General features: G+C 40.2%; 2 protein-coding genes and 1 non-coding gene across 3 annotated transcripts; all 3 read left to right on the top strand.

The window, feature by feature from the left end:
* The first annotated feature begins 4,737 nt into the window (after positions 1-4,737).
* Positions 4,738-9,727, top strand: LOC132897734 (cytochrome c oxidase assembly protein COX19). Its single transcript, XM_060938961.1, has 3 exons — positions 4,738-4,895; positions 9,308-9,419; positions 9,522-9,727. Exons 1-3 carry the CDS (start codon positions 4,814-4,816, stop codon positions 9,607-9,609), a joined length of 282 nt encoding a protein of 93 aa, XP_060794944.1. The 5' UTR covers positions 4,738-4,813; the 3' UTR covers positions 9,610-9,727.
* Positions 9,728-16,330: 6,603 nt separating this feature from the next.
* On the top strand, positions 16,331-16,412 carry trnal-aag (transfer RNA leucine (anticodon AAG)). Its single transcript has one exon. It is a non-coding gene; the product is annotated as a tRNA-Leu (tRNA).
* Positions 16,413-16,640: 228 nt separating this feature from the next.
* LOC132897736 (solute carrier family 2, facilitated glucose transporter member 11) lies at positions 16,641-19,182 on the top strand. The gene has a single exon (XM_060938962.1). It carries the CDS (start codon positions 16,736-16,738, stop codon positions 18,230-18,232), a length of 1,497 nt encoding a protein of 498 aa, XP_060794945.1. The 5' UTR covers positions 16,641-16,735; the 3' UTR covers positions 18,233-19,182.
* Positions 19,183-25,569: the final 6,387 nt, after the last annotated feature.

Below are 25,569 nucleotides of genomic sequence, written 5' to 3' on the forward strand. Positions count from 1 at the left end.
TTACCCGCATTTGGCAGGTGGGCGGGTGCTAATGTAAAGCCCTGGTACATATAAATAAAGGGTTTATTCCATCAAGATGTCTCACAAATACGAATGTATATATTTTCATTACACAATGATCTTTCTATTCTTCTTTCGCTTACCACAACTTTTGACCATTTGAGAACAGTTTTAAGCAAATGTGATTTTAGAAGTGATATTTCAGCACAAGTCAAGAAGCACAACATGTGCTGTAGAAAAGGTACCATTCAACAGCCATGAAAAAAATTAAATATAAGCACACCATATGGAATTTATGGCCTCATACACTTTCAGTCATCATAAAAAAGTCAGATAAAGCAAACTCAACCTGGCACATGACCACAATTATTACCATTTTAAAACGTATAACGACAGCATGTAATAATTACACATTTATATTACTTTAGACCACAGTGCTGTTTAAAGGCCAATTTATGCTGACAACCCAGTCCTCGCAGATGGCGTTGCAGATGGCGTCTGCGTAGCCCCCCCCCCTTCGCAGACACTCTGCGCGCACCTCCCAAAAATTGTGACCAACGCAGAAGCCTCGCAGACAGCGTCACAGACAAGAGGGCTTTGATTGGTCCACTCTACATCCACTGTACACGCACTTCCGCTTCCCTACTTTCCCGGTTTGGTTTGTTTTCACTACCACCATTTTTAAAAACACGAGTGAAGATGGAGCAGCACGAAGAGTGGTTGATCGAGGAAGTGAGGAAGTACGTACAACTATACAACTCCAGTTCTAGTCATTATAAGTAACCGGAGGATAAACACTCCACTAACCACACCCACCAACTACTCCTAGCGATTTCGTGACTTCGTGCCCCCTTGCGTTGTGGCGGTGAATAACATCGTGCATGCCTATTACTCCCCACTCAACGATAAATTACAACTGTCTGCGAAAAGCTATCTGCGAAAGCCTTGTCGCAAGAGCATGCAGAGGCCCTAATTGGTCAGAAGGTTTCAATACATTTTCTATAACAACAGTGCTGGCTGGAATTCAAGTCACAGGTTTATATAAATGTACTCTTCCTAATATGTCTTGTATGGTAGACAATCTACATAATGTAAGGCTACTAATAAACAGATTTAAATATATGTTATTATTTAAGTAGCAGTGTCATGTTCAATTGTGTGTGCATGTGTCTTCACTGCTTCAGATGGGTTAAGTGCACTGGAGGAATTTCACTGTGCTTGAGTACATGTGACAAAATAAAGGCTTCTTAACAAAAAAAAAAAAACAAAACCATATAACCATTGGTATGGTGAAGCTTTCTGTCACTAGACATTTATTTAACATTTACAAAAAGAGTGTCCAGTATCAGAGCTTTGTAAAGGTCAGTAAGTTTTCCACCACTAGAGATTCGCTTAAAAAAAAAAAGAACTAACTTGTCATAACACAACATTTAATGCAATCATAATGTAACCTATGTAATTATAATGATGTAATTATAATGTAAAAACATGACATCTTTCATTAATGAATTAAAAACTGTAGTACTTGACAAATTATTGAAGCATAAGAAGAACAAAATTTTTCAGGACATGCTGTTATTAGAAAATAAGCAACTTTCAGCTATACAGTAACTCCACTTTGTAAAATGGTGCATTACACCATCCATTCATTGATTATGTTCCAACATGCCCTGTTTTGTTTTATTCCTTATATCAGGGGTCTTCGATCTTATCCACAAAGGGCCGGTGTGGCTGCAGTCTTTTATTCCAGCCAAATTGGAGGCACACTTGCGAGTTGATTGGAGACCAAAATGAACTGATTAAACAGCTGGAAAAAGGTGTGGCTCCTGCTTGGTTGGAGTGAAAACTTGCAGCCACACTGGCACTTTGTGGATACAACTGAAGACTCCTGTCTGCCTTAAATAAAACATAAACAGTACAGTGCAAGTCTTATGCACATGCAAAGAAATGCTGCAGAGCAAAGATGCCTTCAAAATAAGGAAATTAAAATGTTCCTACATTAAAAAAAGATAGAGCAATGAATAGTAATAAATGAAACAAAGTCTATATTTGATGTGATGACCCTTTACTGAAAAAAATAGTAGTCTCAGGTACAATGAGTGCAGTTTTATAATGAAATGAGCTGTAGGTTTTACTGAGCATCTTGCAGAACCAGCCACAGTTCTTCTGGACACTTTGACTGTCACACTCGCTTCTTCATTTTGCAGCAAAACCCAGCAGCCTTCATTATGTTTTTGTCTGAAAAGTGTCTCTTACATTGTATGCTGCTTTCTTTACTGACATCCAAACATCCCCCCCACCATTTATGACTCATTTAGAAGTCATAAAATAAAAGTCTATAATAAAGTTTGTAAAAAAAAAAGACTTTTAAACAGTACTGTACATAATGTCAAAAGTGCTGTGTAATTAACAGTGTAACACTGCTGCAGAATATGGATGAGGCTGTTCCTGAGTATTCTCATCTCATTATCTGTAGCCGCTTTATCCTGTTCTACAGGGTTGCAGGCAAGCTGGAGCCTATCCCAGCTGACTACGGGCGAAAGGCGGGGTACACCCTGGACAAGTCGCCAGGTCATCACAGGGCTGACACAGACAACCATTCACACTCACACCTACAGTCAATTCAGAGTCACCAGTTAACCTAACCTGCATGTCTTTGGAGTGTGGGGGAAACCAGAGCACCTGGAGGAAACCCACGCGGACACGGGGAGAACATGCAAACTCCGCACAGAAAGGCCCTCGTTGGCCACGGGGCTCAAACCCGGACCTTCTTGCTGTGAGGCGACAGCACTAACCACTACACCACCGTGCCGCCCCTGCTCCTGAGTATTGATAAAATTAATTAGTTTCAATGTTTTAGTTCCAATCAAATGGGGATGTTATTATATGGGGACAAAAAGACCCACCCAGGTCACATTAAAATGGATATTCTTTATTTATCTGATTTCTTACACACAAAAAAGACACATCCAAATTACACTGGAGTGTTCTTACTTTAAAGTGTATAACACGGGTAAATTCAGGAGTACGATCAATGTAATTCTCCTATTTAATATTAAACTTTGGTCAAATATCTGCCACATTTTGCATTTTGTGCAATTTTTTTTACCTTGCGCAAAAAAAATTCAGTTGAAATCAAACCATTTGAGGTGAATTCGTCTGCCTCTGAAAAAAACTTGGCATTTGGATTTCCCGGAAAACATTGATTTTCGTGACGTCGCGTGCGGGACGCCTCCCTCTGAATCCTACGTCAGTGCTGGTTTGTTTATGAGAAAACGGCCTGGTGGTTTTCTGCAAATTTCTTCAACGTTATCATGTAATTATTAAAATGGTTAACAGATGTATCGTAGGAGGGTGTAGCAACACTAATCATGATGAGATTAGTACTCATCGTTTTCCAAAAGACCGGACAATGAGAGCACTTCATGTGAGGCGCCTGGAAAAATTGGCTATATGCTACAGACTACAGCATTATTTGCGGTGCTCACTTCATAAAGCCCGATGACTATTACCCCTTTTCCACCAAATCAGTTCCAGGGCTGGTTCAGGGCCAGTGCTGGTGCTGGTTCACAACTCGTTCAACTTGCCAGCCAGCTGAGAACCAGTTTGCTTTTCCATAGCTCGTGGTGCTAAGGGAAGCCACGTCATTACATTGCTGTATACATCAGCTACGTCATTGTATACATCATTATGTCGCTGTATACGTCAGTTACGTCGCTACATTTGCATAAACCTTGGCGCAAATATCGAAGCAAAAACAACACAGAAGAAGCAGCAGCAACAACAATAATAATGGATGACTTCGCGTTTGTACAGCTGCTGCTTCTCGTCGCTTAAAAATGGCGATCTTTCGCGGTCTTGTTATTGTTGTTGGTCTTAACAACTCCGCCCCCCTGATGTAAGCGGTTCTTTCCTCTGGCCCAGCAGAGAGTTGGTGCTAGCCTGGAACCGGTTTTTCTGGCCCCAGAGCCAGTTCTTTGTCGGTGGAAACAGAAAACCCGGTTCCAAACTAAGCACTGGCTCCGAACCAGCCCTGGAACTGCTTTGGTGGAAAAGGGGCATTTGAGAACTATTTGCAGTGGGAAATGGGCTTCGTGAGGCAACTTGATCTGAAAAAAGACGCAGTTCCATCTGTCAGAATGCCCAAAGCAACACCGTCTCCATCTGTGTCAGCGTCACCAAAGGAGCCAGCCGTGTTCGTCTCCCCTGACAGAAGGCGAAGTGCCGCATCCACTGAGGCCCTCGAAGCCGAGGACCAAGCAGAGCCGAGAAAAAGACCAAGTTGACTGTTGCCAGGGTAAGAAATAATTCTGACATCTCATTATATTCTTCATCCAAAGGTGAAGTAACATTGCGCTCAGGTGACAATTCCATATTTCAATGTAAAATCGCTAGCTGCTAAACTTGGTCTACACAGGCTGTGCACTGAAACCGTGCCTGCTGGCACTTCCGCAGGTGACGTCACGAATCTGGCTCCAGACTCCCTTGGGATTTTTCCAGACGCGTTTTGTTGTTTTATTTTTTTTCTGCTGTAGACAGATGGCCTTGTGCAAAATTACCCTTCTGGATGAGTGTGTAAACGGACATACTTTCATATAAAAAAACGAAATTGGTCCAGGATATGCACTTTAAAGGAATCGTGGGTGTTTGGTCTATTGATAGTACACCACGAATAACATGGCGAATGAAACGCATAGTGCCTTTTATTTTGAAGAGTGTAGAAGCCGGAAGTGGAAAGGATTGTTTCGGGGTGCTTCAACTGAGTTCTTCTCAAACAAATGTACTTCTAGCAGTAGCAAAATAAAAATCAACAATGTCGACGGCAATGAATTTCGGCACAAAATCATTTAAACCACGACCTCCTGACAAAGGATCATTCCCTTTAGACCATTTCGGTAAGCCAAGTAACGTATGTAAACAGGAAAGTTACGCACAACGTGTAAAACTGAGTGCAGTATATGGAAAGCCGATTGGATCATAACGTCTAGTTCGGCGTCCGCATTAACACGTCTAATTTGTGCGCTTGAAGACGACAGCCTTACTCTGGGTGCATTCTAATAGTCCGTCCTAATCACTTTTCCTTGACCCAGGGGCGTAACTAGGATTTTTCAAAGGAGGGTCACACACTGACTGGCAGCCTGAGTACATTATGTAACAAAAAATAATTACCATTGCTAGTTTTAGGTCGCTTAGAAACCGGCTCTTCTATTATTGCTGTTTCTTCCACGTTTTCTTGATGTTGTGTTCTAGAAACGGCACTGAAACTTAGCTTCGAAGCCGCAAAATGCAACTTTGATGGAAAAAATATTTAATAAATTGCTTACCTCTCTTCACGTCGAAAGAAGGAGGAAAGTTTAGCTTGTTTTGGCATGGCAAATTATTAACACGAGGAAATACTCGTAATTCGCAGCTACACTGGCAGCTTGACCATGCTTTCTAGTGTGATTGGCTTGCGCAGAACTGTTTCAGTTCTGCGCGCCTTGGCTTGTGCACCTGAAGGCGTGCCTCACGAGCTCCGGGACGTGCGCCGTTAACAAAGAACACTTGTCTTTAATCAATGAACTATATTTGGGTTATTTAAGGACTGCGCCCATGCAAGGACGATGCGAAGTATTACGCCGTGTCTAGTGGGCCTTACTGCGCCTTGTTTCCTGTCCCTATTCTTGTTGACCTCCTGGTTTTTTGACTTCTGTTTCTCGTCCCTTGATCTTGTATAATTTTGCCTCTGATGTTCTGTCCGCGCCTCGATTGACCTCCTGCCTGTTTCCTTGATTATGACTTTGCCTGCTGTTTCGGACTGTTTGCCTGTTGTGTGCATTTCACGCACTTTATGCTCATATCGCACTGTGTATTATTTAACATATCTGCACTTACATCCGCCTCTCCCGCACACACTCTGACAAACTGGGTTTTCGCGCCCAAACCACAGGAAGTCCATACAAGGTTATAGAAACTCTAACGAGGCTGAGGTGACAATCTAGTTAAAAAAAAAAGTTAGAAAAATTACAGTGGGCGCTTTTCTAATATTCTTATGTGGCTATTGAAAAAATGTATGGTCTGACAAAGGGGGGGGGGAGTCATGGGCACCCCAGGACACCCCCCCGGCTACACCCCTGCTTGACCTCGATGGAAAACACCATGAGATCAAGGAATGATGTGAAGGAGACTTCATAAGGACATAGGAAAGACAATTGTGATGCAAAGAAAATCAGCCTGCACTTACTTTGCTATAAAATTATGCAATGGCACATGTTATTGACGTGAGGCTGCCCTGTAAAGCTACTATTTTCTGAAGCTCGACTAGAAAAAGTGTGTCTTTGTCCCGTGTGCTTTTTCTGGTCCAGCTACCATGTTGCTGGACCATGTAGGCTAATAAACATGGACAACACGGTGAAAAATATCACTTTATTACCAAGGTTGGAAAATGAATGACATTACTAGTAGGCATATCAGGTGAAAATTCAATCCAAATTGTTTGAAACTGCTCTCATTGAATTCAGAATTGAATGCTAAACAGCATACTTTTTACAGAATTAAAATGTTTATCTGTTCTTGACATATTAAGTCAAGTTTATTTGTATAGCACTTTTAACAATAAACATTGTCGCAAAGCAGTTTTACAGAATTTGAACGACTTAAAACATGAGCTAATTTTATCCCTAATCTATCCCCAATGAACACACCTGCGGTGATGGTGGCAAGGAAAAACTCCCTCAGATGACATGAGAAAGAAACCTCGAGAGGAACCAGACTCAAAAGGGAACCCATCCTCATTTGGGAAACAACAGACAACATAGTTTCGTTGATGTTATAATTCTTCATTGATGGAAACTTGAGTGCAAAACTGTTCATGACAACTGCAGTCTTAAAGTTAGCAAGTCAACTATAGTCCTCAGCCTTAAAGGCATTACTGTAAGTGTCCAGAGCGTCTTCCAAGTGTGACTTTCAACTGTCCATATGGGTCCGTCCTCCACAGGAGCGATGTGATGAGACTCCCACCAGACATAGGGCATCAGGATGGATCAGGCAGGTCCAAGGAGCAGAAGAGGTCAACATCTCGAGCTCAGGATTGACAGGATTGATATTACAAATCAAGAAACAGCTTAATTTTTAGAAACCTGCCGTAGTATTATGTATGAGGATCAGGTGGTCCAAAATGGGCCCCATTAACGAATGAGATCAAAAGTTTTTTGTTAATAACTTTTTTATTTTTCAAGATAATTTCATGAAAATTGGCAGGCACATAGATGGTTGTATATTGAATACAAAGTTTGAAAAATTATTAAAAACAGATTACGCAAATTAGTATTTAATTAGTATCAATTATGCTTATTAGGTAAAACATTAAATCGGTACACTTCTTCAAAGTTTCACCAAATGGCTTTATTTGTGCAATAGAAAGTTGATTTTAACTCTCATTTATACATCTCAAAGAAGGAGAAATCAATGTTAATTTTAAAATATGCATAAATAAGCATTGAATGTCATTCACATTTACCATTTTCTATCAAAATAAAGTAATCAAAGAACATTTCTAATACCCTCTTTGTGTTTCTAGGGCTTACTAGTGTTTATATGAAAGAATATAAATTATTATTTTTGATTAATATTCACAGCTTTCAAGGCTAACCTCGAAAAACTGTATGATCCACATCCAATGAACAATTCCAATTAATTGACTTGAAATTGACACTCATGTTTCTGACTTCTGGTTTTTTAAAATATAATTTCGACTACTAAGATCTCAATTTTTCATCAAAACAATTACATTTATATTCTAAAATAGTTATTTATTTACATGAATCAGTTTGATTTGAAAAAATAAGTAGGTAAAGCTATGAAAACTCACTTCAAAGTCTCCCATGAAGCATAACATCAAAACTAGCTGACGGAAAATTTTTCTGAATACTTCATCAGAAACAGTGAGAGCTAGAGAACATCCTTACAAAAGTTATCTGATTGATATTCACAAGTTATCCAGTCGGAAACTGATCAGAAGAGAGCCTGACCACTTTCCCATGACTCAAAAAGCACCGGCAGTTTCCTGACGTCCCGCAAGCAGAGTTTTTACTCTGTTGTACCAACTTCAACCTGCCGTTACTCCCAAAGTCCTGAACAGATCTTAACAAGATAAATTTCTTTGGAAAGCAGAAATAAGCTTTTTAATGATTGTATTCACGATAGAAAATATTCAAGAGTTAAGCAAAGACAGATTTGGAAACTTAGATGAGCATCTGCATGGACCATTTTCACAGCACGGCCAGCGAGCATCTGATATGTCTTTTACCAGTCACACAACTGAAATGAAATGATTGTTTCATTGAGAATCATTGCTCGTGCTCACTTTCTTGTCCACTCATATTGATTGACATGAATCCCAGTTATTGTATGATTAATTATTTAATTATTTGTTTGTGTGAATGATACACTGGCGTTGTGTTGCTTTAAATGTTGCTGCTGCAAGGAATTGTGGGAAGGCATTATCTCCTTTCCTTTTGGAAGGGATGGTCCAGTATATCTTTTGTTAAAGGAGATAGGAAAGGAAGCACTGAAGCACCTTTCCTTAGCTTATAATGTCTGCCACTTCAATACTTCTGGATCATTTCATTCAGTTAGGAACCTCCTTAAACAACAAAAAAAAGGCTTTTGGAACGCAACCTCTGTTAACATGTCAAGTTTGTATGTCTTCAGGCATTTAAAACTGGGTGCTACCACTTCCATCAGTTTCTGAGGGGAAACCTTGCATACACTGTTTGCAATATAGAAAACAATTCCCCATTCAACCTATCTTATATGAGGTTAAGAAATATTATTGATTTATAGTGTTATTAACATGCATTTTTTTTTGTAGGCTACTGGTTACGTGTTGAGAAAAAATGTAACTTGTGTACAATATCATACTTGACGTATTCATTTAATGTGGTATGTTCTTCAGACACCAGAGTTCAAAATTACCCGCACAAATTGAACCACCCTGCACAAATGAACTATGCCGAATACTTACATTACAGTCGTGTATGAGATATGTGATGGGCACATAGCCCAAACATACCCACTAGCAAGAGCCCACAGGACTGCAATGCCTTAACAGTCCAAACATCTTAAGACATACAAAATTGACATGTTAGCAGGTATTTTCTGTCATCTTAAGACATTCAAATTTAATATGTTAATGCGAGCACCAAACTACTGTATACGTTTTGGTCCAGTAGGTGTTCCGTAACAGTACATCATCTTACTCGTGTCATCTGCATGTAGTTATTCTGTGTCATGAACATTATATGGTATGGTACATTTGTGTTTGCAGGTGAATGTAAAGAGTTCAAAGAGAAATTCATGCGCTGTCTCAGAGACAACGACTTTGACAGCACACTGTGCCGACTACAGTCCAAAGAATACCTGGAGTGTAGAATGGACAAGTAAGGTGGCTTGCTTGTCCAAGCCTTATTTAGATGCTAGCTAAATAAAATATCTACAAGTCATGTATTTGCTTACAGATATGTGTATGTGTTTTTCTTTAGGCAGTTGATGGTGAAGGAGTCTCTAGAGAAGCTCGGTTTCAAGGATCTGATGGACCAAGACAAAGAGGAGGGCCGGGAGAAGCCTTAACAAAAACAAGTGATGAAATGGACGTAAATTATTTCAGTTGATGTGTATTATATGGGAATTTTGCCAACAGTGTGTAAATTGATCTAATGTATAAAAGTTATAAAAAGCGTTTCATATACTTTTGGGTTGTACATGATGTTTTTGGTCAGACACCTCACTGTACATTCACACTAGCAAGTGACAGTTCATTTGTGTCAGTTGTATTTTGTCTCTTGTGGGCATGCACTTTTTAGTTCTGATGACAAAGTACTGGTCTATATGAGTCACAAGGAGCGAAGGGCAACTTTTTTCACACCTATAGTTCATTTGCTCTGGTTCAATTCAGTTGATGAGTTTGTTAACTTGGAGCGTTTCCCCCTTGGTTCAGTATCTTTTCACACAGAGAAAAATCCAAGCGAACCAAAATGCATCACTATAAATCGCATGAGAACACTCACTCTGCTTATTAGTCTGATGTGTCTGGGGTGGGAGCAAGAAAGTAAATACAGGAAGAAGGTCCTGTGTTCAGGACTAGTGCATATTTCTGTGAGAGAAACATTTCTATGCAATTTAACATGGAGCAATGGCAGAGTTGGCATTTGCTCGTAATAGTGATACAACCTCAATTCCATAAATTTGCGACACTGTGTAAAATGTAAATAAAAAACAGAAAATGACAATTTGCAAATCTTGGAAACCCTATATTTCATTGAAAATAAGAAATTGTATTGTTTTTTTAAATATATGCTCATATTGAATTTGATGTCAGCAGCACGTTTGGGACAGGGGCAGCAAAAGACTGAAAAAGATGTGTAATGCTAAAAAAACCCAACCTAATTTGGTTAAATGGCAACAGGTCAGTAACATGATCTGGAGAAATCTCTGTCTGCAAGAGACAAGGCTGAAAACTGACAGTGGATGCTGGTGATCTTCAGGCTCTCAGGCGACACTACATTAAAAGCAGACACGTGTCTGTAGTGGAAATCACTGTATAGGCTCAGGAACACTTCAGAAAACCACTGTCTGTGAAAACAGTTCATTACTGCATCCATAAATGCAAGTTAAAGCCATATATAAACAATATCCAGAAACACTGCCACCTTCTCTGGGCCCAAGCTCTTTTATGATGGACTGAGGCGAAGTGGAAAATTGTCCTGAGGTCGGACAAATCAAAAGTAGAAGTACTTTTTGGAAATCATGGACACCATGTCCTCCAGGCTAAAGAGGAGAGGGACCATCCAGCTTATTATCAGTGCACAGTTCAAAAGCCAGCATCTGTGATGGTATGAGGGTGCATTAGTGCACATGACATGGGTAGCTTGTACATCTGGGAAGGCATCATTAATGCTGAATGATACCGTATATACATGTTTCAGAGCAATATGCTGCCATCCAGACAAAATCTTTTTCAGGGAAGGTCTTCCTTCTTTCAGCAAGACAATGCCAAACCACTTTCTGCACATATTAAAACTGCATGGCTAGGGAGTAAAAGAGTCCAGGTGCTAAACTGGCCTGCCTGCAGTCTAGACCTGTCTCCCATTTCAATCATTTGGCACATTATGAAGTGCAAAATACGACAAACAAGACCCCGAACTGTTGAGCAACTGAAATTGTATATCAGGCAAGAATGGGACATTTCTCTTTCAAAACTACAGCAGTTGGTCTCCTCAGTTCCCAAACGTTTACAGAGTGTTGTTAAAAGTAGAGGTGATACAACACAGTGGTAAACATACCCCTGCCCCAACTTTTTTGAAATGTGTTGCTGAAATCAAATTCAAAATGAGCATATAGTTTTCAAAAAGCAATAAAATTTCTCAGTTTCAACATTTGATATGTTGTCTTTATATTATTTTCAATTAAATATAGGGTTTCCGTGATTTGTAAATCGTGATATTCTTTTTTTTTTTTTTTAATGTTTTACACAGTGTCCCAAATTTATGGAATTGGGATTGTAATTATCTGGGCAATAGGTATACTAGGCAAAACAATACCAACAGAATGCTGAATGCACTTTGAGCCACCGTCATGAAATTACATACTATTGTACGAGTGCAATTACTGTGTTCACACCTGCCCAAGGGCATTTCCACCAAGGTGGAAAATGAACCAATGTTCAATTTAACCAGACTAAAAAGTGCAAGTGTGAAAACACCTAAAGAAATAATTTCAGATGCAAGTGTGCAAGATGATACAACTGTTGCTTGTCTAGCAAGTTGCAGGTTATAAAAAAGCAGGAGTTTGTCGGGAGAAAAGCAACAAAACACAATCAGTAGAAGCTCAGGAGGAAAGGGAGCAACAGTAGCTAGCCATGGCCAGGTAGCTAGTGTTAGCTAACTTGCCTTCGCTGCAAGCAACAATGTTTATGCTGACATTGGTAGTGTTGGCAACAGTCTTGATAATATGCTTGGCATGAATAACTGTTTCAGTAAACGCTCAATCAGCACTCAGTTCTCCACTAAAATGAACTTTCACTTCATTGTCAAATTTCCCAGGCTACAGCTTGAGTTTCCTTGGACTTAGAGACCTGTGGACAATGGCCCAGTAGACCCTATCCTTTATCTGTCATTGACTGTATTAGCTACATACCACAAACCAGAGGCACCAACAAATTATGCCACTTCATTTCTAGCTTGTAATAAGTCTAGACACATTTCATGAGTGGTAGCAATTAGGAACTAATTGCAGGTAGAAATTAAAGTTGTGATTGGGGAACTGAAGAAACATCTGACCACGCACCATAGGATTGTGCCAAAGAATCATTTGAGCATAGTTTAAGAAAACCTCAATTTAACTTGTTGCTTTGTCACTGTTGCTGAAATTGCGGCTTGATGTCACATAAAAATATGAATGGCTGATTTGTTGCTTGCTCATGTGACTTGTTGAGGAGCGTAATTTATTTCATAAAGCAAATACTTAATTGCAGTTTACAGAACAGGTTTAATCTGGTCATTCCAGCAAAATCTGTGGTGTCGACACTTACATTTATGCAGCCTGGCTTTAAGTAGAAAAGATACTGCACATTATCAAATGAAAACATTTTTAGAAAACAGGACATTGTTCCTGGATTGGCTTCAGATCCAGTGTGACCCTGACCAGGATAAAGCTGTTGTGGCAGATGAATGATGAAATTTTATTATTGTGATGACTTTTATACACTTACAGTTGTGCTCAAAATAATAGCAGTGTCTTTAAAAAGGTGAGTAAATGTCAAAATTCTTCAAATAAATTGTACTTTAATGAACACAAATGCATTGGGCATACTGCACATTCTATTTCAAAGCAAGAAAATTGGAAAAAGTAATTACATTTCATAATATTTCACAGAAAGTCAAGAAATGTAATGTTCAAAAAAAATAGCAGTGTTGACATCTTTCTTTGGAAACTCAAAAATGTACCATACAAACTAAGAAATTCTTGAAAATTCAACTTTGCTGAGTATCCTAAACTAATATTTTGTTGCATAACCATGGTTTCTGATAACTGCTTCGCATCTGTGGTGCATGGAGTCGACCAACTTCTGGCAACGGTCAACAGGTATTGCAGCCAAGGTCAATTGTACTACGTTCCACAATTCCTCTGCATTTCTTACTTTTGCCTCATGAACAGCATTTTTTATGTCAGCCCACAAGTTTTCTATGGGATTGAGGTCCGGGGATTGTGCTGGCCCCTCCATTAGTTGGATGCTGTTTGTCTGGAACCATGATTTTGCTCGCTTGCTGGTGTGTTTGGGGTCATTGTCTTGTTGAAACACCCACTTCAAAGGCATTTCCTCTTCAGCATATGGCAACATGACTTCTTCCAGTATCCTGATGTACTCAAACTGATCCATGATCCCTGGTATGCGGTAAATAGGACCAACACCGTAGTATGAAAAACATCCCCATATCATGATGCTTGCACCACCATGCTTAACAGTCTTCACTGTGTACTGTGGCTTGAATTCTGTGTTTGCAGGACGTCTGACAAACTGTCTGTGACCCTTAGACCCAAAAAGAACAATCTTACTTTCATCTGTCCACAAAATATTACGCCATTTCTTTTCAGGCCAGTCAATGTGTTCTTTGGCAAATTGTAGCCGCTTCAGCACGTCTTTTCTTTAACAATGGGACTTTGCGGGGGCTTCTTGCTGGTAGATTGGCTTCACATAGACGTCGTCTGATTGTACCAGTACTCACAGGCAAGTTTAGATCTTCTTTGATCCTCCTGGAGCTGATCATTGGCTGAGCCTTTGCCAGTTTGGTTATTCTCCGATCCATTCGAGAAGTTGTTTTTCTTTTTCTTCCTCGTCTTTCTGGTTTTGGCTGCCATTTTAAAGCGTTTGATATCATTTTAGCTGAACAGCCTATAAGTTTCTGCACTTCTTTGTAGGTTTTCCCCTCTTTTATCCATTTCTTGATTAAAAGCCGCTCTTCATCAGAACAGTGTCTTGAACGACCCATTTTACTTGGTTTTTCAGGACCAATGCAGGACAGCCAGCATATGCAATGTCAGTTGCCTTGATCCTTAAATAAGGACCACCTGTTAACACCTTTTTTTTTCACAAAATCAATGCCCTCCCTAAGGCAGCTGGGCCATAGAAGGTTCACGCTGCACGCTGCATGCTGCACGCTACACGTTCACGTGAAGAACCGGACCCTGGGCCATTAAACTTCATGCTTGGATGTTCACGTGTTGCGTCTGTTCTACTTTGACCGAGTAACCAACAATATGGACTCTTCGGATGACGACGATTGCCTCATTCTGCTTTTACTGAGACAGAGGAAGAGAAAAAGGAACAGAATTTGGAGCCGAGAACACTTCCTTCTGAGAGAAACCCGTGGTGAATTTCACCGAACATTCTATAATCTGCTTGACAATCCCGATGAAGAACTATTTTTCAATTATACCATTCAATTATATTTTTTCTGAAGTTTTCCCCTGAAAGCATAGAGTTATCTCCCTAGACCCGTTCTGATTGGCTGGCGCGGCGGTGACCGCATGCATTGACTGGAATTTCCATCTTCACGCCTAGAAAAAAGTGTGCATGTTCATTTCTCGCTTCACGCGTGAAGTGTGCAGCGTGCAACGTGAACGCCGTTCTATGGCCCAGAGCAAGTCATGCTACGTTTGTCCACTTTTCTTTACACGCGTGTAGCGTGCAGCATGCAGCGTGAACCTTCTATGGCCCAGCTGCCTAATTGAACTCACCACTGCTATTTTTTTTAACACACCCCTTTCAGCTAATCATTCAATTTCACAGAATCAGTAGCATGCACAGCAGGCCTGTTGGGTCTGTTGGTTTTCTATACCTTTACTATACCCTCCAGAAACTTTCTTGCGGTGTAAAGGTTGAAATTTTAACAAAAACAGTGATTTATCTTGCTACTGTTGAGGGACTGCTATTATTTTGAACATAACTGTAGTTGCCAGGTACATATACCATGTAGGTCATTTTATATGTATACAATTCTCCCCGTCCATCAGAGACCATACATAGTAGGTGTATAGTATGAGAGTATATCTGTGGTGGGCCCTTTACTGTGTTGGACAGAGTAGGAGACAAATAGAGGGATATTACTGATGTCACCCGAAACCGGAAGTAAACAGACCCTGCGCCATATTGGAAGACCAACAAACTCGTGATTAGGGGGAAATAACGGCAGCGGTGTGTGAACCCACGAGAATAAAGTGGAGTGGCAAATGACTTAAACAAACAAATCTGAGCTGTTTTATTGGCCCAACAGTAGACTTGAAAGAAACCTGTGTGAGACTTGGCAAAAAAACTGTGGATATAATGGATAAGTCTGTGCATGATCTGTGGACATGGCAGATTATTTCAAAACCCTGAAGCCTGCTGAAAGGAAGTGATATGTTGAGAAACTGACTCTGATTGATGGTTTTGTCCCTTGGCTGCGTTTATTACAGCCAGCCACTGACACATTTAGTGTGTCTAATGACTAGGGTGTTTTCGTTAGAATTTCATGCACTTGGTTCATCAAACAACCTACAATGGTAAACTTTTGTGCTGTGTTAGGGTGTTCTAACAAAGCTGATGGGAAAGGTGAAAAGAAGTCTTTCTACAGAATACCAGCTGTGATTGAGACACAAGGGGAGCAAACCAAGGAGCTTTCTGCCAGGAGACAGAGAGAGTATTTAGCTGCTTTATGCAGAGCTGATCTGAATACTTCAAATCTACAACAGTACAGAATATGTTCAGACCATTTTGTTACTGGTAAGTCACTAGGCTAGAGTGTTGTAGAACATTTTTTTAAATGTTTACTGAATAAAAACATCCTTAATTTTATCACATTTATGTTATATATTTCATTTCTTTCTTTTGTTTTAATTTTCCTCCCTCCATCCCTCTTTGGATTTTAAATATAGTTTTTCCCCATGTCCAAATAATTCAAAGATATATAAATAAAAACATAAGTGTCACTTCACTCTCGCTCGTAGTTTGTTTTATATTGTGAGTATGTATGGATGTATGTACTTGAGGCCTTCCAATATGGTGCCCTAACAAAATCTCGTGGTACGGTGACGTCACGCGATAGCCCTCTATAGCAAGAGATGAGATGCAGTCAGTAATGGCGTACTGCTGTCTTGTGAGGTTCTAGTTTAATGACGCAGCGAGAGAAGAACAAGATAAACTGGGTTTTTTTTTTTTCGCCTTTTTATATTTAGAAACTGAAAGTATAATCGTGTCGTCAGAGAATTACCATGAATTAACTGAAAATAATCAATTTTTATAATGATCCAACATGGTAGCGTGGCCGAGCGGTCTAAGGCGCTGGATTAAGGCTCCAGTCTCTTCGGGGGCGTGGGTTCGAATCCCACCGCTGCCAACATGTTTTGAAACACTTGCTTTTAACATAAGAAAAATGCTTAATGGAATATTATCTATTTAAATTACATTAAATTTATAGTTTTCGTACATCATCATATCATGTCCCAACTAGTACATTAAAGCTTTAGAAAAGCATTGTGACTGGTCTCTTATTTTGAAAATAATCCCAGGCCATGGGAAGTGATTTTATTGTCTGACTTCACACCACTTCAGAGTATCGGGTTGAATGTCAGTTCAATGGGACTGCCTTTTCGTTATGCGCCAGTATGAGACTTGTGCTTGTAAAGGACCTTATCATTATTAATAACGAATAAGTGAACGATGCATGATAAGGGTTGTTCTTTAACTCTTGTATTGACTGTATGCTCAGCTGCTATTGGGGGAACTCTTCAGTATGGCTACAATTTGGCCATTGTCAATGCACCCACTACCTATATCCAGAAGTTTATTAATGAGACGTGTGTAGAGAGGTGGGGCACAGCTCTGGACTCCAATCAGGTGGTCCTTATCTGGACCATCATAGTTTCTGCCTTTTCCCTTGGGGGACTGTTTGGATCGCTGCTTGCTGGCCCAATGGCTATCCGATTTGGACGCAGGCAAACTCTGTTGCTGAACAACTCTTTCCTTTTGGTCAGTGCACTCATGGTGCTGAGCAGTCGCTCAGCCAGATCCTTTGAGATGATCATCGTTGCTCGTTTACTTGTAGGCGTTAATGCAGGGGTGAGCATGAATGTCCAGCCTATGTATTTCGGAGAGAGTGCTCCAAAGGCCATGAGAGGTGCTGTTGCCTTTTCCTCTGCTGTTTTCACAGCAGTGGGAATCCTGTTGGGGCAGGTGACTAGTTTGACTGAACTGTTGGGGAGTGAGGCTTTCTGGCCATATCTTCTAGCCAGCAATGCTCTTCCTGGTCTGCTCCAGCTGCTCACTCTGCCCTGGTTCCCAGAGAGCCCTCGTTACCTGCTCATCGACAGAGGTGATAGAGAGGCCTGCAGTCATGCTCTTACCCGCCTGAGGGGCTGTAATGTGTCTGATGCTGAGATGGAGGAAATCCTGGAGGAGCAGAAAGCACTTGGTGAGGCTCGAGCCAAATCACTGTGGGAACTACTGTCTGATCGTAGTCTTCGGCGTCAGCTGAGCATCATCATGGTAGCCAGCAGCTCCATGATGCTTTGTGGGAATGACTCCATCTACTTCTATGCCTCATATATATTTCAGAAGGCAGGAGTACCCATGGATAAGATCCAGTATGTTACCATTGGCACAGGTGCTTGTGAATTCACTGCAGCTGTAGTGTGTAACTTGCTGATTGAAAGACTGGGTCGCCGCTTGCTCCTTATTGGTGGGTATATGCTCATGGCTGGTTGGGCAGTGGTGTTCACTCTGTCTCTGGCTCTGCAAGGTAAAGTGACGGGAATGCCCTACCTGAGCATGGCATGTGTCTTTGCTTACATCCTGAGCTTTGGCATGGGTCCTGCTGGGGTGACTGGGATACTACCAACTGAGCTCTTCAACCAGATGACTCGACCTGCAGCTTACATGATAGCTGGCTCCATGATGTGGCTCAGCCTCTTCCTGGTGGGAATGGCCTTTCCTTTCATAGTCAACAGTCTCGGCCAGTTTTGTTTCATTCCTTTCTTTTGTGTGTGTGTGGTCTCGTCCATTTTCATCACTCTTGCCTTACCCGAGACAAAAGGAAAGAGTATAGCTGAAATCACTGCAGAGTTTGAGAAACACAACAAAAAGGTCTTCTCTAATTCAACACAGGACCACTTACAGCTACAGGACTCTCAACACAGCCAGCTGAATTGTGATGATTGAGAAGTTCATAGAAAATGATTATTCCATGTGTTTTACATTCTTATTCTTGCTGGCTTTGCTTTGGGAAGACATTACATTTGTCTAACGAACACAATTTTTAAATAATATCTGATTGAGTAAATGTTCAGTATTCATACCTGTGCATAATTTAATTTATTGTTTGATGGTAGCCCCAGTGTCAGTGTCTGAAAAATGCTAAATGGAGAACTTTAGGCAGCTTAAAGTTTGATCATTTCACTGCTGGCAGCTTGAGACAGTTTGTGATGATAAATACTTAGCAGTGTCTGCCTGGGAACAATACCTCAAATGACACAGACACTGATTTTATTGACAATCAAATTGACAGATTTTTAACACTATTCAGATTTATTCTTTGAAAGTGCATGACTGTACCAATGACAAGCTATGTATGCTGTCTCTGTATGTATGTATGTTAATATTTTAGTAGGCCCTAACTTATGACTGTGTATGCACTGATTTAACAAAAACAAATCGAACCAAAAAATCATTGTACGGGCCAAGCTATTTATGATCTAATTTAAGTGTAATATCTCATTCTCATTTCATTATCTCTAGCCGCTTTATCCTTCTACAGGGTCGCAGGCAAGCTGGAGCCTATCCCAGCTGACTACGGGCGAAAGGCGGGGTACACCCTGGACAAGTCGCCAGGTCATCGCAGGGCTTAAGTGTAATATATAATATAATATTTTGCTGCAGTGTAATGCAATTGAACTATGTGTAGTGTGTTATTTCAAACTCTGAGATTCTCTTGCACAATTCAAATGCTGCTGTTTTATTTATATAATATATATATAAATGGCACTCCATACCTAAATAAGCTGCCTCCTTTATTCAGATGAATAATAATGCTGTGAATAGACATTTAAAAAAAATCCTGGTATTTGATTGTACTTGAAATGAATTTGTCTTAAATCATGCTGATGAAAACCTATGAAGGATTGTAATGCCTTATAACAAATTGCACTTCTAGTCCTTTTACTTGCTAGTTTTATCTATTATGTAAATACTATAATGCTCTGTTAATACATAACTTATTTTTTCCAAAGAAAACTATATATTTAATTATAACTACTGTTGAAGCCAACATTGTTCGAGAAAGGCAATAATTTGAAACTGCATGTTGAGAAACATCAGGTGTGCTATATTACCCTCCAGTAGGTGGCACTGTATCCCAAAGACACTCTTGGCTGTCACTGCATACTGATTCTTGTCTCATGTGAACAAGGTCACTCTCAGCATGCTAGTTTGTGGCCAGCAGATGACATGATAGCAGATGGAAAGAGTTCATTCTGCTGTTCCTCATCCATTTCTAAAACTGACCAACTGTTTCCATCCTACTCTCTGTATACAAAAGTATTTATACTCATATCAAGCAGTGACACAAATAAAGCCTTGCATGTGCGCTACATGAGAATGTTATTGTTGAATCTTTTGAAAAATATGTTTAGAATATTACACTGAATGATTTTTCTTTTCCTAAATATTCGTTTCTGGGAGATTTTGGTCAGACTCAGGATGCTGCATTAATTAATACTGTGTGTGTGTGTGTGTGTGTGTGTATATATATATATATATATATATATATATATATATATCCACACAAATTATACAGTGCAAAGTGCAAACTATAGAATTCAAAAATTTGCCCAAATTGCCGATTACATGCCATACAAATACTTTTCATATGCCACTGTTTTCAACCTGGTTCCTGTCTAACAGATGGACAGTGGTGCTTGAAAGTTTGTGAACCCTTTAGAATTTTTCTATATTTCTGCATAAATATGACCTAAAACAACATCAGTTTTTCCACACTAGTCCTAAAAGTAAATAAAGAGAACCCAGTTAAACAAATGAGACAAAAATATTCTCCTTGGTCATTTATTTATTGAGGAAAATGATCCAATATTACATATTTGTGAGTGGCAAAAGTATGTGAACCTCTAGGATTAGCAGTTAATTTGAAGGTGAAATTAGAGTCAAGTGTTTTTAATCAATGGGATGACAATCAGGTGTGAGTGGGCATCTTGTTTTATTTAAAGAACAGGGATCGATCAAAGTCTGATCTTCACAACACGTTTGTGGAAGTGTATCATGGCACGAACAAAGGAGATTTCTGAGGACCTCAGAAAAAGCGTTGTTGATGCTCATCAGACTGGAAAAGGTTACAAAACCATCTCTAAAGAGTTTGGACTCCACCAATCCACAGTCAGACAGATTGTGTACAAATGGAGGAAATTCAAGACCATTGTTACCCTCCCCAGGAGTGGTCGACCAACAAAGATCACTCCAAGAGCAAGGCGTATAATAGTCAGTGAGGTCACAAAGGATCCCAGGGTAACTTCGAAGCAACTGAAGGCCTCTCTCACATTGGCTAATGTTCATGTTCATGTGTCCACCATCAGGAGAACACTGAACAACAATGGTGTGCATGGCAGGGTTGCAAGGAGAAAGCCACTGCTCTCCAAAAAGAACATTGCTGCTCGTCTGCAGTTTGCTAAAGATCACGGGGACAAGCCAGAAGGCTATTGGAAAAATGTTTTGTGGATGGATGAGACCAAAATAAAACTTTTCAGTTTAAATGAGAAGCGGTATGTTTGGAGAAAGGAAAACACTGCATTCCAGCATAAGAACCTTATCCCATCTGTGAAACATGGTGGTAGTAGTATTATGTTTTGGGCCTGTTTTGCTGCATCTGGGCCAGGAAGGTTTGCCATCATTGATGGAACAATGAATTCTGAATTATACCAGCGAATTCTAAAGGAAAATGTCAGGATATCTGTCCATGAACTGAATCTCAAGAGAAGGTGGGTCATGCAGCAAGACAATGACCCTAAGCACACAAGTCATTCTATCAAAGAATGGTTAAAGAATAATAAAGTTAATGTTTTGGAATGGCCAAGTCAAAGTCCTGACTTTAATCCAATCGAAATGTTGTGGAAGGACCTGAAGCGAGCAGTTCATGTGAGGAAACCCACCAACATCCCAGAGTTGAAGCTGTTCTGTATGGAGGAATGGGCTAAAATTCCTCCAAGCTGGTGTGCAGGACTGATCAACAGTTACCAGAAACGTTTAGTTGCAGTTATTGCTGCACAAGGGGGTCACACCAGATACTGAAAGCAAAGGTTCACATACTTTTGCCACTCACAGATATGTAATATTGGATAATTTTCCTCAATAAATAAATGACCAAGTATAATATTTTTGTCTCATTTGTTTAACTGGGTTCTCTTTATCCACTTTTCGGACTTATGTGAAAATCTGATGATGTTTTAGGTCCTATTTATGCAGAAATATAGAAAATTCTAAAGGGTTCACAAACTTTCAAGCACCACTGTAAGTGACACCTCAGTCTAACAGGGAGGGAAAATGTAGTCAGTGGTGCCACAATATATTGGTATTGAAAAAGCATAGTGATGCTTGTCGAGAAGCACAAGTCAGAATATGGCAATAAACTCTGAATAGCTCTGAAGCCAATAAAGTATCCTTGGGATCTGGTAGAATGGGAGATTCACAGCAGGAATGATAACCTGACAAATGTGCAGCGATTATGTGGTGCAATCATATTAACATGAACCAGAATCTCAAAGGAATGAGTCCCAACTGACTATGGGCGAGAGGCAGGTTACTCTGGACAAGTCGCCAGGTCATCATAGGGCTGACACATAAACAACCATTCACACTCACATTCACACCTATGGTCAATTTAGAGCCAGCAATTAACCTAACCTGCATGTCTATGAACTGTGGGGGAAACTGGAGCACCTGGAGGAAACCGACGCGGACACGGGGAGAACATGCAAACTCCGCACAGAAAGGCCCCCGTTGGCCACTGGGCTCAAACCCAGGACCTTCTTTTATATATATATATATATATATATATATATATATATGGCGGCACGGTGGTGTAGTGGTTAGCGCTGTCGCCTCACAGCAAGAAGGTCCTGGGTTCGGGGCCGGCGAGGGCCTTTCTGTGTGGAGTTTGCATGTTCTCCCCGTGTCCGCGTGGGTTTCCTCCGGGTGCTCCGGTTTCCCCCACAGTCCAAAGACATGCAGGTTAGGTTAACTGGTGACTCTAAATTGACCGTAGGTGTGAATGTGAGTGTGAATGGTTGTCTGTGTCTATGTGTCAGCCCTGTGATGACCTGGCGACTTGTCCAGGGTGTACCCCGCCTTTCGCCCGTAGTCAGCTGGGATAGGCTCCAGCTTGCCTGCGACCCTGCAGAAGGATAAAGCGGCTAGAGATAATGAGATGAGATATATATATATATATATGTGTGTGTGTGTGTGTGTGTGAGAGAGTGATCCATAAAGTCTGATAACTGCTTTCAGACACACTACGCAGAGCAGTAGCTGCTGGGATTATTCTGGCATTAGTTATTTGCTGTCAAAAAAGCTGAAAACTACATTTCAAATATATTTTTGCTACAGTTGAATTAAATAAATATATGGTCACCTGTTACTTATCAGATGCCCCCACATGTAGATTGCTAGGCATGAGGGAGAAAAGTCTTTTGGGATAATGGTCTCCTTTAAAAAGCACATAAATATACTGTGGCACAAGAAAGAAACAATAAAGCAAAATTCAGTCTTATCAAAAATTATGTATCAAAACAATACAGCACACGGTGGGCACCAAACCATTAGACCCCTTTTGCAATCTAATGCCCCTCTTCACACATTAAAATGTTAATCTTTATTAAAGGAGTATCACGAATACATAAGGGGAACTAGACTGAGGATGGTAATTTGCTCACAATACACATCCTTCCCTATGTTTGATTTGTGTGTGTGTCTTCAGTTAAAATACTATACATATGTTGTCCTATCTTTATGATTCCTCATGCATTGCTCATTATTTTCCATCATTATTTTCAAGCACAACTAGTGATGTCTATTTAAATTATATGTTTGTTTTTTTTCAGATAGTGAAGGGACAGATAAGATACAGCCTTGGTCAAAAGATTGAATCCCCTGTGCTTTTTTGGGGTGGGGGTGTTTTTTTTTTCTAATTTATTTACTACAATTGTGCGTAAGATCTTCAAAGTGAAAAGCAGGAGTATCAGAGTATCAGCAAGACAACAATCCAAAACATAATGCAAAATCAACAGAAAATTACTTTGAACTGAAGTTCTGACAGAAGATCCAAATGCTGCTCAGGGGATATTAAAGCACTGCAGGTAGTTATAAAGGTGCAAGGTGAACATGCACATTACTAGAGAATATTCATACTGCATTCAAAAAGTGCAAAGGTTTGGTTTGAATGCAAACGTTTGAATATCATACACTTTTTAAAAAATGTATTGGAATCATGAAGACACATCCATAAAACCAAACATGCTCATTACATTTTCAATTTAATTTTGTTGTAAAGATGCCAAATTTAAAGCATATGTAATAAAATATATAGCATCAGATTCCTGTTCTTGGCTGACAGGAGTGGAACCTGATGAGGTCTTCTGCTGTTGTAGCCCATCCACCTGGTTTGACATGCTGTGCATTCTGAGATGCTTTTCTTCTCACCACAGTTGTAAAGCGTGCTTATTTGAGTTACCATATATTTCCATGTCAGCTCAAACCAGTCTGTTCATCTCATCTCATTATCTCTAGTCGCTTTATCCTGTTCTACAGGGTCGCAGGCAATCTGGAGCCTATCCCAGCTGACTACAGGCGAAAGGCGGGGTACACCCTGGACAAGTCACCAGGTCATCACAGGGCTGACACAGACACAGACAACCATTCACACTCACATTCACACCTACGGTCAATTTAGAGTCACCAGTTAACCTAACCTTCATGTCTTTGGACTGTGGGGGAAACCGGAGCACCCGGAGGAAACCCACGCGGACACGGGGAGAACATGCAAACTCCGCACAGAAAGGCCCTCGCTGGCCACGGGGCTCAAACCCGGACCTTCTTGCTGTGAGGCGACAGCGCTAACCACTACACCACCGTGCTGCCCAGTCTGTTCATTCTCCTCTGAAATTTTTTATCAACAAGGCATTTCTACTCACAAAACTTTCACTCACTCAGTGTTTTTTTTTCCACGCCAATCTGTGTAAACTCTACAGAATGCTGTGTGTGAAAACCCCAGGAAATCAACAGTTTCTGAAATACACAACCCAGCCCTTCTGGTACTAAAATCAATGCCACAATCAAAGCCACAGAGCCATACTTTTTCTTCATTGTGGTGTTTGATGTGAACGTTAACTGAAGCTCTTGACCTGTATCTGCATTTTTTTTTAAATTGTGCTGCTGGCACGTCATTGGCTGATTAGATAACTGCATGAATGTACAGTTGTTCCTAATAAAGTGGATGGTGAGTGTATGTAAGAAATAGCACATGCCCTTTCTGGGATTACACACATTAGAGAAGACCAGAAGAAAGCAAATAAAGAAGGAAAGAAAGAAACAAATAAGAGTGCAATGTGATATTATTTCTCATTTTTAATGCATCTAGAGCACATGTAATACTTTCTGCCGCCATTCCCTGTTGTACTTCAAGCTTTATTTTATCACTCTGGAGTGGTGGACCCTGTTAAATTTCCTTTCCAATTTTAAAAATGTACGCAGTGTGTCACAAGCAGTGCATTTATAAGAACCCATTAATGTGCTTGCACCTTGCACTCTCCTAATGTCAGCAGCACTAACAGAGTGCTCAATGCAAGCACACGGCCAGATCACCAGGTCGCTATGACACTGCTCGTCGACATGTACTCTGAAATAAAGGCGGCTATACCAGTGTGTTATTTAATTGCACCATGTTACATTTGCTGCACAGATAGAGGATGAGTTAGAAGATTCATTCATCTTGGGACAAAAAGCAGTGTAACGCAATGAATTGTATCATCAATTTTTATTTTCTCCAGGGATCAATGAAGCAGTAAAGCATTTCAACAGAGCTAATCACTGCTTCTGAAATATGTCTGCTTCCAGTAAATTGTCAAGCAAAGATATCAAATAAAGTCCTTTAAGAAGCTAATGAGGTCAGCATCCTTGACGATACATCTTTTCATATTTTAAACGTTTCCCCTCAAAGGATAATTTCTCTTATTAGTTTCAGAATATCCCACTTTTAACCTAATAGGCTATTCACTCTAAAGTCTCTACACTTAGTACTGTCTTCATTTACATAAATTGGAAATGTGCAAACAGCTTCTCTGCCTAATTAGATTCTCAAGTAGCTAGCAGTGTTGTATCAGGCTCAGTGTTGGTGAGGGTGCAAAGAACACTTTTTTTCCTCCCAGAAACAAGGTTTATATGGTTTGTTTTTGCCTCTCTACTTTTCCTACCATGACCTGGTCATGTTGTGTTGATGT

The sequence above is a fragment of the Neoarius graeffei genome, chromosome 14 (assembly GCF_027579695.1).
Source record: "Neoarius graeffei isolate fNeoGra1 chromosome 14, fNeoGra1.pri, whole genome shotgun sequence".
Classification (NCBI taxonomy): domain Eukaryota; kingdom Metazoa; phylum Chordata; class Actinopteri; order Siluriformes; family Ariidae; genus Neoarius; species Neoarius graeffei.